This window comes from Ilyonectria robusta (genome assembly GCF_021365365.1).
Source record: "Ilyonectria robusta strain PMI_751 chromosome Unknown BGZ61scaffold_25, whole genome shotgun sequence".
NCBI classification, from domain to species: Eukaryota; Fungi; Ascomycota; class Sordariomycetes; order Hypocreales; family Nectriaceae; genus Ilyonectria; species Ilyonectria robusta.
In genome coordinates, this window is record NW_025764459.1 from 633,508 (window position 1) to 649,217 (window position 15,710).

The 15,710-nt window shown below is 50.5% G+C and overlaps 4 protein-coding genes across 4 annotated transcripts; 2 read left to right on the forward strand and 2 right to left on the reverse strand.

Moving 5' to 3' along the window:
• Nucleotides 1-723: 723 nt before the first annotated feature.
• BGZ61DRAFT_364523 (uncharacterized protein) lies at nt 724-2,787 on the forward strand (the record flags this gene model as incomplete). Its single annotated transcript, XM_046241525.1, has 2 exons — nt 724-1,538; nt 1,587-2,787. The coding sequence occupies 2 exons, from the start codon at nt 724-726 to the stop codon at nt 2,785-2,787; spliced, it is 2,016 nt and encodes a 671-aa protein (XP_046098494.1).
• Nucleotides 2,788-4,075: 1,288 nt separating this feature from the next.
• Nucleotides 4,076-7,346, reverse strand: BGZ61DRAFT_509465 (uncharacterized protein; the record flags this gene model as incomplete). Its single annotated transcript, XM_046252005.1, has 3 exons — nt 5,282-7,346; nt 4,875-5,192; nt 4,076-4,844 (listed from the first exon to the last, which is right to left on the reverse strand). Exons 1-3 carry the CDS (start codon nt 7,228-7,230, stop codon nt 4,076-4,078), a joined length of 3,036 nt encoding a protein of 1,011 aa, XP_046098495.1. The 5' UTR covers nt 7,231-7,346.
• A 1,755-nt stretch (nt 7,347-9,101) lies between these two features.
• Nucleotides 9,102-10,905, reverse strand: BGZ61DRAFT_364409 (putative hexose transporter; the record flags this gene model as incomplete). The annotated part of the gene is made up of 4 exons (XM_046241519.1): nt 9,102-9,228; nt 9,283-9,535; nt 9,585-10,615; nt 10,679-10,905. 4 exons carry the CDS (start codon nt 10,903-10,905, stop codon nt 9,102-9,104), a joined length of 1,638 nt encoding a protein of 545 aa, XP_046098496.1.
• A 675-nt stretch (nt 10,906-11,580) lies between these two features.
• Nucleotides 11,581-14,288, forward strand: BGZ61DRAFT_364124 (bacterial alpha-L-rhamnosidase-domain-containing protein; the record flags this gene model as incomplete). The annotated part of the gene is made up of 2 exons (XM_046241490.1): nt 11,581-13,365; nt 13,422-14,288. The coding sequence occupies 2 exons, from the start codon at nt 11,581-11,583 to the stop codon at nt 14,286-14,288; spliced, it is 2,652 nt and encodes an 883-aa protein (XP_046098497.1).
• Between the last annotated feature and the right edge of the window lie 1,422 nt (nt 14,289-15,710).

A 15,710-nucleotide genomic window follows, 5' to 3' on the forward strand; every position in this document is an offset into this window, starting at 1 on the left:
TAATATCGACCTTTCGACTTGCGCATAATCACCATGGCAGAAGCATTCGGAATTGGAGCTGGTGTCGTTGGTATTATTGGTCTGACTATTCAGATTGCGCAGGTAGCAGTCCAGTTCGGACTAGACTGCAACGATGCGCCGGATAACGTCAAAAAATTCATGGTAGAGCTTCGCGGTCTCAACGCGGTGCTGTCCCAAATCAACTCCAGCATCGTGGTCAACCCAGAATACGCAGCGGCATTCGAAGGCCGATCATCGTTGGTGCTATCGCAGCTTCATGCTTCTCCATCAAAGGTTCCGAAGTCCCTGCTAGAAACATGCCAAGAAGAATTGGAAAAATTGCTTGCCGAGTTGAAGAAAAAAGATAAAGGGGAAAAATGGGGCTTGACAAGATTGAAAGTCGCCTTCTTTGCAAAGAATACTCGAGATGCGGTCGAGGATCTCCACCGGAGATGCCAAGTCCTGCATGAGATGATCATGGTCGATGCTGCTGTTTTGGCGGTGGATACCAACAAGGAAATCAAAGAGGCAATCAAGAAACAATATGAGTGGCATCTAGAGGAGGCGGAAGCCATTTCGGCCATAAGAGACGGTGTTGATCAGCTATACGATCGGCAGGAAGAGCTACATGACGCCGGAGAGAAACTCTCTTTTGACATGAAAGACTGCATGAGCAGCCTATTCAATCAACAAGTAAAGGCACACCGGGATCAGAAGAATGCCATGTCGGCTGTCAAGGACGCTGTGGATGCTTTGAAGCTGGAAAGTGATCGTCACCACGCCAATGAGCAACGCACGAAAGTTCTCAACTGGGTCGCCCCGTTTGATTACACCGTTCAGCAGAACTATTTTCGTCAACGAAAAACGGGGACGGGCCAATGGTTTCTGGACTCGGCGGAATTCAAGTCATGGGTGGAGACGGAGAAGCAGACGTTATTCTGCCCGGGCATTCCGGGAGCGGGAAAGACAATCCTGACATCAATCGTGATTAACGAGCTGACGAGCCGCTTCGGGAATGACGATTCCTTCGGCATTGCATACATCTATTGCAACTTCCGACGGAAGCACAACCAGACGGCCGAAGACCTCCTCGCGAATCTATTAAGACAGCTGGCTCAAGACCGGCCATCCCTGCCAAAAAGCGTGCAATCATTCTACGATGACTGCAAGGGGCAACGGCCATCGCTCGACCAAATCTCAACTACGCTTCAGTCTGTGAGTAAGATGCATTCGAAGGTTTTCATCGTCATCGACGCACTTGATGAATGCCCAACTCTTGAGGGCTGCCGATCCACATTTCTGGAGGCTATCGTCGATCTTCAGGCCAAATGTAAAGCAAATGTCTTTGCAACTTCCAGATTTATCCCAGAAATTATGGAGGAGTTCGATGGATGTGTTCGGCTGGAAATACATGCAAAGGCCGAAGATGTAGGACTATATGTGGATAGCAGGATGTCGCATCTACCATCGTTTGTCAGAAGGAGACAAGATCTCCAGAAAGAAATCAAATCTGAGATTATTCAAACTGTTGATGGCAGGTACGTTAATACCCACATTATATCACCTGAATATGCTAAATTCGCTAGGTTCTTGCTTGCACAGCTCCGATTTAATTCCTTGATTGGAACGACAACTCCGAATCAGCTCCGAGCTGCTCTAAAACAGTGGTCTACCAATTCAGAAGTGCTTGGCGCGTACGACCATGCATATGATGAAACAATGGAGCGTATTAAAGCAGTCCCCTACCGAAGCGAGCTTGCTATGCAAGTCCTATCTTGGATCACCTACACAAAGAGGCCGCTCACATCGACGGAGCTTCAACACGCCCTTGCGGTAAGACCTGGCAAACCCAACCTTGACGAGGACGACCTTCCGGAAATAGAAGGTATGGTCTCTGTATGTGCTGGATTGGTCACAATAGACAAGGGAAGCAATATCATCCGGTTGGTCCACTACACCACGCAACAATACTTCGAGAGAACGCAAAACCGTTGGTTTGATAACGCTCAAGCGGCGATCACGACAATCTGCACCACATATCTCTCATTCAGCGTCTTTGAGAGCGGGTTTTGTCAAAAAGACGATGAATTTGAGGAGCGGCTGCGATCGAATCCGCTTTATGATTACGCCGCACACTACTGGGGACATCATGCTTGCGATTTATCGAACTTTCCAGAGCAAATACTGGACTTCCTACGACTTGAGAAGAATGTCGAGGCGTCAAGCCAAGCACTGATGGCTGTCGAGGAGTTCTCGGGGCAGAGAAGGTTCAGCCAAGGAGCTCCAAAGGAAATGACCGGAGTACATTTGGCGGCATACCTTGGAGTAACTGAAGCGGTAAGAATCCTCACACTTGAGCAGAATCCAGATGCAAAAGACAGTCACAATCGGACGCCGTTGTCGTGGGCAGCCGAGAGAGGGCACACCGACGTTGTCAAGCTGCTGCTGGATACCGTTATTGTCGACGTCAACTCGACAGACAAACATTTTGGTCTAACACCACTATCGTATGCCGCTGGGGAAGGACACCAGGCTGTTGTCGAGATACTGCTTGCAGCCAAGGAAATCGACATCAACTCAAAGGATACGAGTTTTGGTCTCACGCCGCTGGAGCACGCTGAGGAAAACGGACACATGGAGATTGCTCACCTGCTTCGTGAAAGCAGAAGAATTAGCTCAAACTCGAAAAGTGGTTCAGATCACGAGAGGATCTCATATGCCAGCCCACCCGTTAGTGAGCTGGGCGACGACACGGACACAGTGCTTGAGACGCTGTCTGGTATGTAGCTCCGAACCATCGCATCTGCAACGTTCGATAGTAGAGGTATTTTCTAACTGTCTTCAGCTGCCGACGTTACTTGGCATGGACAGATTCGTCGCAAGTCATATCAGCACGAGAAGTCACCATATTTCGACGAAAGAGATAAGCTCGCTAGCGCAAGCTACTACGGTGATTGGAAAGCGATGGACGTACAGCTTACCGTTGGCTTTAATCATTATCACCAGAACTGGTCTCATTGCTGGGGAATTAGTGAGTATCTCTACTACCAGAAAATTGGTTCACGACATAACGTTATCTAGGTTCTTCGACAAAGTCCGCGAAGGGTGCGAGCGGCTTCACACCTCTCCACCAGGCTGCATGGTGGGGCAATGAGGAAGCCGTCCAGAAGCTTCTAAACTTGGGCGCATGGAGTACGTACGGTCTGGCTAGGGAATTAAGAACAAGTTACTGACTGTATTAAGAGCTTTCCAGAACTCTGAGAAATACTTCGATCTCAAAACAATACAGCAGACCTCTAGACGTCGCTCGAGACCAGAGACGAGAGCACTTGTACTCATTATTGTATCCAGAGTTCAACCCTTCTGTCAACCACGAGATCCTACAGGTCCTCCAGGATCAACTGCACAGTCTTATCCAACGAAATTTCACAACCGAACCTGGGGCCCAGCTTGATTGCTTCCAACTGCCGCGATTGGAGATCTTGACAGACTTAGAGTATTCGAAGATGTGGTTCCCGCTGAATCCCGAGCTGGATACTCGGGGAAAGCGAGAGGGCCTCGGGGTCCATATCAATCTGAAAGGCAATGACCTCTTCGTGGTTATGCAATTAGAAAGAGGAGAACGAAAGAATTACCGGATTTCCATGACATATTGAATCGGGATTCCAAACAAAAGGGTTTTAGACGTTACATGACAACCCCCCCCCCCCCTTTTTCTTTTTCCTTTTGTTCTGTTTTTGAGGCTCTGATCCAAACCGCCGGTGTTGGGATCTGTTATTTCACGGGTTAATGCTTACTCCGATTTATTACTGGCTGGGACGTGGATATCTTCTTTTCCGCTTGTTAGCACTAGTTTTCTTCTTCTTCGATTAACACAACTGTGAGGGAGCAATCGTGTGACTTTCACACTTTATAAATAGTCTCGCTTTATGGATATTATGGAAATTGCTCAAGTTAGAGGTTTCCCTAGGAATCTCTTTCTCTCCTTGTAAACAATCCCTTGACCAAGTCGCACCCGACCTCGTTCGTGCTCTTGTCCCGTCACAGGTCCGAAGCTGCTCGGAACCTGCTCCTATTACAGGATGAATACCTGATGACTATTGGTAACATACGATTTCACGCAGTGCCAACAAATATCTCGAGGCAAAACCGAGACTTTATAGCCGAGTTGCACGCCGACACATGTGGTGGCAAGCCTTGCCAGCCAATTCGCGAAGGACCTTACCGCATAGATCCGGTTATCAGTTTGTTCAGTAAGAAATTCATCCCAATTATCAATTGAAACCACATCCGAATTTCCCCTGAATACCTCCGAGTACGCGCTCTTCGCTTTCAAGGTCTTGCATCTACACTGGAGGCAGTGAATTCGCTTGAGAGCACCCAGGATATCCAGATCTGCGACCCATTTGGGACCGTCATAGACCTGAGCGACAGCCTCGAGGATACGCGCTGGATGGTCAATGAGATGGTTGTCTTGTAAGCCAGATAAGGGGAGTTCGTATTCTGTCAGACGAAGATGGATGGATGTCAGAGAGAAATTGTCCTCACATTCGCCTCGGAACGGAGCATAGTTCAGCACAGCCCAGTTGCCGATGTCGGGCTTCTGAACCACAGGCTCCAGCGGAGGCACGAGAAACGAGACTCCAGGCTGGCCAATGTTGCCATGGACTCGCTGGATTTCCGTCTCGCTTGTAGTTTCGTACGGGTCGCACAAGAATGAGCTGGCAACAAATATCGAGTTGCTAGATGACATTGCGAAGACATTCGTGAGGTTGCTAGGGTCAATGTCCAAGCTCCCAGATTCGAACATTGCCAAGCAGGAGAATATTCGGCTTTTTTGCCAGCTGGAGGCGCTGACAAGGCCTCTCTCTGACATGTTGGGGACGTTGACCCATCTCGCTTGACTAAGAGGCTGCGGCCGCTCGAGTATGGAGAGCGACATTGTCATTCCAGGAAGGCATTTGAAAATCTCAGTGGCATTAGCACACGCTGCGATGGTGTTTTGGTATTCCGTACGTTGGTTTTGAAGGTATGACACGAGGGCGGTGTAGTCGAAAGCGCGAGAGGAGAACAGAGTGGCCAAGATTTTCTCGGGCATTGTGGTATTAGCCGGGTAAGGGGGTTTATTTTTGTCTCGGACATAGTCATATCGCTCGAGGATGAAGGCTGTCTCTGGATCTCCGTATCGAAATCTGAGGAAGACAGTTGCGGCTCTTTCCGGATTTTCAGCTGCCTCGGTTTTAGTATACAACAAGATTACCGATTAACGATGCAGACACACTCACCGGCTGCTACTAGTCCGTCTCTGAAATCATCGCCGGGGCTAAACATGACTTGCCTGACGCCAGGGAGGGCAAGAAAACTCTCGCACGCAGGAAAGCACAGCTCGCCGGCGTTGGTGATTGCTTGAACCCTATCCCACAGAACTCCCTGATGCAGAGATGCGCAGGGTTCTTTCTTAGACCAGTCGTGGCAATACAGCGAGCAGCCCCCAGTCTTCCAGCAGGCGCAGCTCGTCGGTCGGTGGATCTCGCAAGGACAACCATGAATCGAGGGCTGGCATCGCTGCGAGTCTGATGAAACAATTATCCAGCGGACTGGTTTGTCGGGGACGGACAAAGCACTCGGAACAACACGCCCTTTCGAGTCTCGAGAAGCAACGTCACCTACAAACGTGGCGATGGACGCAAGCTCCCATACGCTGACAGTCGAGTTCCGGATCTTTTGTGTATGCTTGTAGCAGATGATGTGTGAGCTGCGCTCGAGTCCAACGTCCTTGGAGAACTCCCTTAGGTATTTGATGCGAGTCTCGGAGCCGGACAAGACGGAGAAGAGGTTGTTGACCTGAGCGAGTCCGAACAACGGCGGAGGATGATGGGCTACATCGCATAGAAATTGTCGCTTCCGATGTCCAAGTCGGAGAAGTTTCAAGGGCGTTTCGATTTCCAAAGGCTCAGCACCTTGGAGCTCTTCTGCGGCATGCAATAGATATCCGATCCATGAAGAAGGCGACGCGATTTGGCGCATCAAGGCGAGCTGCTGTCGATTTTTAGTTGGCTCAGGCGACCGCAGCACGTCCAGAAGCATGCACGCCCATGAAATGGCATGGTCTGCTGACGAATTGAAGTCCAGCCATGTTGAGAAGATGCAGCCCAGTACAACGAATCGGAACTGATCCACGGGTACACGACTCGTTTCGAGGCTAAGCTTTTGTTTCACTACAATAGGCCTTCCGTAATATCTCAGGTAGGACAGTGGCACCGACCAGGAGATGCCACCGGAGTCGTCGTCTGCCATCTCAAAGTCGATGGTCAGGATCCCCGTTTTCACGACGAGATGATCATCTTGGGTGATGATGTTTGGGCCGCGGCTCAGGACGCACAGGTTAGGGAAGAGATGCCAGGAATTCATAGCCAGCAGCACCGCGCCGTTGCTCCCTCGCTGCGGCGTGCCTCTGATTAGAAGATCCATGGTGCTCATGGCATCCTTCCAGGCGCGAATTGTGCTTTCGTACATATCGGGGAGATTGCTGACGATTGCCCCGACGCTCTCGGTCTCGAGAAGCGCTCTTCGTCTCTCGACGGCCTTGGCCTCGTTGGCCGTTCGCAGCCATGCCCTGGCACTGTTATCCCAGGCGGCCACTTCGGGCCTGGAAATATCCTGCTTTGCTGCGCAGGCTTTTGCGATGGCCCTTGACTGGTCTGTCTCGTCGCCGATGGTCATTTCAATATCTGCCTTGCGCCTTTCGATAAGCTCCATCCAGAGAGACACAGCCTGCGGCGCGTCGAAGATCTCAGCAATCATACAAGCCAGGAGATGGACGGCAATGGCATTGTTTCCCGACGTAGCGGCAGCCCAGATGCTTGCCGAGTCAACACCAACAAATCTCGAGAATATGCCATGGCGGGCACGCTCCAGGGGATCAATCTTCTCCTTTTCGCAGATTTCGGAAACTCTCGATCCGTAGGCGCGAAGGAGTGCTGGGGTTGACGGAGGAATGCCCTCGAACAAGGCTCCGAGCTTCCGTGCCGTTCGATGAAGACTTCCAGACTCGGCATTCTCCTTCCTATCTTCCGCGAGAGTGGTGGCGACGCCGCTGTACTCTTTAGGCGCTTCCAGCCTCACAAGGGTAAAGTCGAGATTGAGGGTAGCCACTGCTAGTTGCAGCTCGTTCTGGACACTGGCAACGCTGGACACCAATTTGGAAACGAGACTAGCTTGTTCAGCCATTGTTGACTCGTTTCCGACAGCCAGAGATTGCCAGGGTTTTTCAAGCGACACAACACAGAGTTCATCAACTGAGGCAGCAGGTGAATTATAAGAGAAGGAGGGAGGCGAGAAGTGCTGATAAAGGCAAGGTGATTAGGATGCGACCGGGTTGAAAATCAACATGGGGCTTGAAACGCCTTGGCCTATTGGTTAATGGTAAAGAGGGGGGGACTAGGCGTCTGCAAGACGGTCGCATTTGGGCCAGACCAGGCAGACTACTTAACTTAGGCTATTACCGGTACGTCTACACGTTGGATCACTCTTGCTCTGCGGAGTAGAGCAGGTCCAGACCGTGTAACACTGATTCTCTCTGGGGATCTAGACAATGGAACAGCACGATTTTTATGGGAAAGTGTGCCTTAGCATTATATTGATACAATCTGCTCTCAGTTGTGATATATATATATATGCTGTTATTTAAAATAAACAATAACGATTGTAATAGTAGAGCATTGCCCTTTAGAATTGAGTAACTCAAACATCAGGGAAGTAGGTGTCACATTTCGGGGTCATATCCTAGACAACCTGGCTTCTCTTTCTTTCTCCTCTTATCTCAGACCACATCACCGGCTCTATGACCAGGATCCCAGCCCCTGTGCGGCGGCGACGGACTCCCGCATCAATCTAGGGTTAGTGTCACTTACGGAAGGTATGTAAGGATGCGACTGTGCACGCGGCTACAAGGGTGCGCGGTGAAGAGTGCATTAAAGATGGCTGTTGCGTGCAGTCGCTTGGTAGGTCTGCATGTACATCTCTACGGATGCAGTGATCATTTGCGATAAGGTAAATCAGCAAATGCCACGCAAATATGCCTTCCACAGAGCCTAATGGTACCCATGCCAATACGGCTTGGACACGTCACTGTGCCTTGTAGATGCTTGTGACCTCTGTGCAGGACCGTAATCATCCGACTCAGGCATCCTAATTCAACTTATTAGAGCTAATGCGGTCATCATTTGCGGCATTTTATTGCATACGAGTTGTGTGCCTCGTGCAAACCAATAGCCTAACCCGCCGGCTGTCGCCTCAGGCCGTGGCGCCATGTCGTGACTTCCGCCTCACCAGATCATCCAGCACTGTCTTTGGCGATTACTTTAGAAATAAGTCATACAAGCATAGTCGTGGTGATTGCTAGAACCATATGTAGGCCCTGAAGCATATGTTCAAGTGAAAGAGGATCTCACGGGGTACGGACCAATCCGAGGGTGTGAATTTCTTTTTTTCCCCGAAATTGGGGGTTGTGCATATAAACTCTACTGCAGTTCATATGGTGACGGGCTCCAATAGAGTATATATAGATCTCCTTTTTCCAATTTTCTCTCAAGTTTGATATCTGTATGCTTCGCGATATTCTACTGTCTCTTCCGGTGCTGGGTGTTGCACTTACTATTTATCTTTACTATCTGACAATACTATATGCCTTTGAACTATCTTATAATTTTGAGTAAAGCTAAAAGAAACAAAATAAGTATAATCTTATAAGATATAATTCTTGCAGAGCTAGACGTGCTCCTACGAACAACCCTCATTCTCGAACTCCCAGGGAAAGACCTCATCGAGTTTCGCAAGAACCAAAATAAACTGTATGAAGTAACCATCAAACTCCTGCATACCAGCCAGTTGCAGTATGTTACATTTTCTAGTGAATCAATTGTACAAATAGAAGGCGCCCCAGAGGATGCCTCTATTCAGCAGATGCAATTCAACCTCAACGCTAGCGAATTAAATTTCAGCTTTGAGACATAGATTGCATATACAAATGACGCTCATAAGTGTAGTTGCGACGTTGACACCTGCTATCCACCAAACTTGGTCTTTCAGCGAATGTGACCTCAAGCCTCTTCCTTAAGCTTATTCGTGCCAGCCTCGACAGCTCGTTGGGCCATGGTCGTAGTCTTGTGGAATCGCCAGGGCTTGATCTTTCTTTCGAAAAGTTCATCTAGCTCTGCGGAGGTACGGCTTATCAAACTTGTCAGTATCTATTATAGGAAATCTCGGCACATTTAAACTTACCCAGCAGTCTCGGGGATTATGAACCAGATGGCAACTGTAAATGGAAGGCCAATACCGACGTAGAACCAAGCTGTCTTGAGGCCCCAGTTCCACTGATTGGTGTTTACCATGTAGGGCGTCAAGACATTCATAATGACACCGACAACGCAGGTCATAGCGGCACCAAAGCCAGCAGTGTAAGGTCTGAGGCGTTGAGATGAGATTTCGCCGATAAATCCCCATCCCGTAGCTCCATTGGCAACTAGCCCAATCCCTAAGAAGTTGATTAGCTTCACGTCCTTTGTTTCTAGATAGGTACTTACACCAAATGCAAGCAAACAGAATGAACAGGTAGTCGGTGGCATTGACTTTAGGAGTCACGCCGAGAATTCCCACCGCAACATTGCACGCCCAGCAAATCGTGGTGCCGCCGCATGACAGAACTCGACGACCAAGCCGCTCCGCTGCGTACACAACGCAAAGTCCTGCAGCGAAACTAATGCTAGAGGTGATGCAGGTTGCCTTAAAAGGGTCTTCGATACCGCCCTGCTGGAAGAAGTAGGAGCTATAGGTGGCGAAGAGCGTGAGGCCGATGAATTGCTGCGCAAGGAGGGTCCACAGAGCAACAAGGGTTCGGTAGCCGTCGGTTCCCTTGAAGATGCTGTACCACTTCTCTGCTCGTTGCTCCGCGGCAGTAGCTCGCTCGTGGTCAATAGAAAGCGTAAGAACCTGAAGCTGCCTGTCCACATCGTAGTCTGGGACGTCGCAGTGCAGACGAGACAGAGTCTTCTTAGCCTGGTCAAACTTGCCTTTGCTCACAAGCCAGGTCGGAGACTCGGGGACCACGAGGTAAACAATGAGCATGATGCCCACCTGGGCCCACTGGGTGTAAATGGGGATCTTGTAGTTGGTGGCATTCGTCTCAGACAGAACCTGCAAGGCTACGGGGGCAAAGAAGCCTCCGAGCGACCACCAGAGGCTGTAGCACATCAAGAGGGCACCTCGGATGCGGGTAGGAGACACCTCGCTGATGTAGGTGGGGATAGTCGATTGCATGCACCCAACACCGACACCGGCGAGAAGCTTGCCGACGAGCCATAGCTCCCACCGCGTGGCGATGCTCTCGAACATGACGCTCAGGGCTATGACGAACCAGAAGCTGTACATGGCCACCTTGCGGCCGAACCGATCAGATACAAAGGGCAAGGTCGTCATGCCGATGATCTGGCCGACAGACATGATGGAGCCCCATGCGCTGAGAATAGGCGACGCAAGAGCAGGTGAGCCATCTGCACTGGTTTCAGTCGCGAATTGTTGGACGAATGCAGGGTTGGCGATGATGTTTCCGTTGATACTGTTCAAGTGCGCAAGTTAGCTGTGTCGAAGAGGGTATTGAACGGCATTACAAGAAGCATACCCAATTTGGTAACCATCTGTAGCGGCACTGAAGCACATGGCGAAGCAGGTGAGGGAATTCACCTTGAACTTCTTAGCCGTCTCCCAGAGCCCCAGCGTCTCGTACCCGGTGAGACACTGGCCGCTGGCTGCGGCCTCATCATAAACGGCGTCCGGGGCGCCTTTCGCATTGGCCAAGTCGCGGTGCTCGGTTTGCGGTTCTTGCTTGTCTGGCACTGTCTCCTGCATGATGGTGGTAGCGGTTGGTAGAGTGGCGATGAATTGAGGTGAGGATGTGTCGTGGTGACTCCTGGAAAGCGTCGATGTATTATATATAGCTGTGTTGGGCCGAGGTTACTCACTCGCGATGCCTTCGGTATAAGTCAAGGCGAGCCCATACACGTTCAATTGCCCGACCGACGACACTTGCTAACCACACATTTCGAGGGCAAGATTGACCCCAGCCTCTTCCCCAGGTCTGTCCCAGCCGGTACGGGGCTAAAAATCGTACTCTCCCCGCAATCCGATAAACGTGGAGACGATTCATAAGCCTGGATTCGTCCCGCTAACAACCATTTAGCGACACTCCACTCGACTCGGCTGACCCGAGATTCCGGACGCAACATGACTCGACTCGGAAGACCGCGTTATCCAAAGCCGAAGTGGAGCGTCCTCATCCGATGTCTGAGGCCAGTTTGTGAGTTGATTGTCGATGATGGGTTACCCACCTTGCGAAGATTGGAGACTGGTCTACAGAGGCCACTTCTCGGTGGCCGTTCTCCCGAGCATGTCGCCATGATGATTGTCTGCCTGTTATTATTCAGCCATGTTTCTTCCTCTTTCATCTATGCGACAAGTGTACAACTCTAGTCCCTTGTACTCTGCTTTCGATAGTCCATCAATCATCCACCTACATCCCACGCTATGGCTACCACCATTGTCGACGTCAGATTCGAGCACTACCAACCCATTAACGCTTTGGGGGTAAATGAAACAAATCCGAGGATCTCGTGGCGCTTCGAGAACGCCCCTCTCGACTTTGATCAGGAAGAATATCAGCTAGAGCTGAAACAACTCACCAACCATGGCTTTACCGAGTTGGGCTCTGTTCGGGTAGTTGCCTCGGACTCCCAGCTCGTGCCCTGGCCGTACGACAAGCCCCTTGAGTCTCGGAAACGATACTCGGTAGTGGTGAGAGCTCGTGGAAAGGGTCTGTCGGACTTTACGCCATGGAGTGAGCCATCAATACTGGAAGTTGGCCTCCTCTCGCGCGACGATTGGAGCAGCCAGCTCATTTCAGCGCCCTGGGCAGAGTCTAAGGAGGAGCCTCAGCCGGAAGACCTGTTCCGCAAGGAATTCGATGCAAAAAAGGACGTTTCATCTGCAAGACTCTACATCTCAGCTCACGGCGTATACGAAGCCGAGATCAACGGCCAAAAAGTGGGAGACCATTTCCTCGCCCCAGGCTGGACCTCGTACGCCGGAAGGCTTCAGTACCAGACCTACGATGTGACCAAACACATTTCGCAACGCAATTGCCTAGGCATCCGAGTTGCCGAGGGCTGGTTTAACGGACGTTTCGGCTTCGAGGGCGGACGCCGCAACATCTGGGGCGTCAGGAATGCAGCCTTTGCTCAGCTGGAAATGACCTACGGCGACGGCTCCTCTCAAATTATTTGCACCGACGATTCCTGGCTTGTAACTCAAGGCCCGATCCGGCTTGCAGAGCTGTACAATGGAGAAAAGTACGACGCAACCATGGAGGTCGATGGCTGGTCGAGCCCTGGAACCAATACTCAACAGTGGCGCAGCGTCAATGTCGAACCCCTCTCGGATAGTGTAGAGCTCACCTCTGGCTTTGCGGAACCTGTTCGACGTTTAGAGACCATACGCCCCATTGAGCAGATGCAGTCTCCATCAGGAAAGCTCATCCTGGATTTCGGACAAAACCTCGTGGGATACGTCAGGCTCAAGCAGCTATCGGGACCAAAAGGGCACCGTGTGATACTGTCGCACGCCGAAGTGCTCGAAAAAGGCGAGCTCTGCACCCGTACCCTTCGCATCTGCGACGCCCAGGATGTTTACACTTGTAAGGGAGATGAAGCGGGCGAGTCTTTTGAACCCCGGTTTACGTTTCATGGCTTTCGGTATTTGCAGGTGGACAACTGGCCGCAACCCGAGTCCAGTCTGCTCGATTCCGTCGAAGCTGTCGTATGCAACTCCGACATGGAGTCAGCAGGGTCTTTTGAGTGTTCGAACCCAATGCTGAACCAGCTCTTTCGTAACATCCAGTGGGGGATGAGGGGAAACTTCTTCCACGTCCCAACCGACTGCCCTCAGCGCGATGAGCGTCTTGGGTACTCGGGAGACCTGGCTCTGTTTGCGCCTACTGCTGTGATGCTGTACAAGTGTTTTCCGTTTCTCAAAAACTGGCTGGTGGATGTGGCATTCGATCAACACGTTCTCGGCGGCACGCCTCCCGTTGTCTCCCCCAATGCGTTGCTAGGTGACCCCGTATGGGGAAAGGTGATGCCCCTTGCGATTTGGCATGATGTTGTCATTCTTGCGCCATGGGACTTGTGGCAAGAGACGGGTGACGTGGATATTCTCGAGCGTCAGTATGCTTCTATGGCGACTTGGATACGCAAGATTCCCAGGAATGAGACTGGCCACATTCACTTGTGGGACATGTCGAGCTTCCAGCTCGCGGTATGTACATCAACTTTCCACTCGACCTGAAAAAATGTCCTGACGTTTGGCACTAGGATTGGCTAGACCCTAATGCACCGCCTGAAAACCCTCAAAAGGCATTGACAGATCCCGTGTTGGTGGCCAACGCGTTCCTAGTCCGTTGTCTCGACATCATGGTCCAAGTGGCCCGGATTCTCGGGCGTGCAACAGACCAACGGTATTTCCAAGAGCAATTAGATGCCGCACGATACGAATTCTCCGATGAATACATATCCCCGAGTGGAAGAATTGTATCCGATAGCCAGACTGCGTATTCGTTGGCGATCTGCTTCGAGCTGCTCACCCCAAGCCAAAGAGTCCACGCAGGAGCCCGCCTCGCCGAAATAGTGTCCAAGAACTCGTTCAATATCGGCACAGGCTTCGCTGGAACACCTTTCGTGTGCGAGGCGCTCGCGCAAACCGGCCACAGCGACGTGGCCTACAAGATGTTGCTGAACGAGGAGTGCCCTTCGTGGCTGTACCCAGTGACGATGGGCGCGACAACCATATGGGAGCGGTGGGACAGCATGCGACCCGACGGGTCGATTAATCCCGGTGAAATGACTTCGTTCAATCATTATGCCTTTGGCGCCGTGGCTGCCTTTATGTTCGAGCGACTCGTAGGCTTGCGGTCTGCTGCCCCGGGGTGGAAGAGGTCCCAGATGAGGCCCGATATTGCGGCAGGCTTTACCTGGGCCAAGGCAGAGCACGCGACCCCATACGGCAAGGTGTTTGGGTCTTGGTCGTTGACTGATGAACAAGGAGGCACTTCCAAACTGAAAGTCAATGTTGTTGTTCCGCCAACAACTGAGATGGAGATCGTCCTACCTGGCTCTGATGGCAATAGTGTTAAGATTGTAGGCGCCGGTAGTTGGGCTTTTGAGATTTTGTATCACAAGTAGTTGAATGGCGCATATCAAACTTACTGGGCCTTGAGAATGCCATCTGAATCATTGTTACATAGGTGCCCAAAAGTCCACTTGGCAGTTGATGAAGTAATACTGGTAGAATGGGCCATGTCACCCCGCCACTCCAGGTCTCCTCATGCCTGTGGTCAGTGATTTATCTTCGACTTCCTTGGATCTTCATTCCACCACTCCCCAGCACATTGTACAATATCCTGTTGATTTCACAACCCCGCCTGACTGTCACGATGATCCTGTTCATGACTACGCACCTAATGCACCTCGCAAGAGTCTTCCGAATCCGGCTAAACGTGGATGGAGACATGCACATCGCAAGCCAGGCCTGAATCCGGTTAGGCCAAGACTGAAGTCTGCACGTCGCAAACAGGGATTTAATCGGGTTAGTCAATCCACAGGGATGTCGCTTGTTGCCTTATATTTCGGGCGGGGATCCTGACAGATCTGCGAAGGCTGGACAGGTCCTGATTCAGACCCAAAACAAACCAAGAAAAAAAAGGTGTATAAAATAAAATAAAAGTTCAGGCTGATTGGAATAGATTCAGCTTGATGGGACACCGTATAAGATTTCCAAAGTTTGATCTAGTCCTGAAGCAGGAAATAGTCGTCTTGACGACTCTCATCAATGTGCGATGTCAACATCGAGCCGAGGCTTCCCACTTTGGCCGCCATTAAATGCCAAGCATACCTAAAAAAGGGAGATTTCCAATTCATTCCATTACTTCAGTTTCCAACACAAGACTTCATCTGATCGTTGTTATTTTGATAGTCTAACTAACCCAGCGTATTCGCTCAAAGGTTACGTGTTCCTCGTTGGCATTACGCCATTTTCTCGGCTTTTCCCCACGGATATTGTAATAGAGCCAACAGTCCACCTAAAGTTTAATACGGTAAGTGGGGGCTGTTACTAGCTTAGGCTGTCCCTATTCAAGGCGTTGAGTCTGGTTGAAAAAAGAATACCGTATGCTTTGGTCCTTCTCTAATAAATTGGATTCCTCTAGCTTTAGTATGCTCCTTATATAATAGTTGTCGCAGCAGCTCTTAGCCATATTTTCTCTTCTATTCTTGTCGGAGGTATTTACAAGCAATTGATTCATTATTTTCCCTACCTGCTGCCCTCAGGAGACTACTTTTCTGTTGTCTTGTCTTATCTCTTGTCCCTCTTGGGCGCCTACCCTACAGACGGGTGTGGTCTGCACTCAAGACTTCTCCCACCAACAAAATATACGACGAGCGATTGAGACCAATTGCCTGTCAATTAATCCAGTCGAGGATTGTCTCGATGGAAACTCATTGCAACAAATGTACTTGACCAAGAGCAAAGAAATACTTGGCTAAATTGAAGTTTCTTGAAGGTCTCGTGACTTGCTCCATAGTCGCCATGACCAGCTAGCCAGCGTA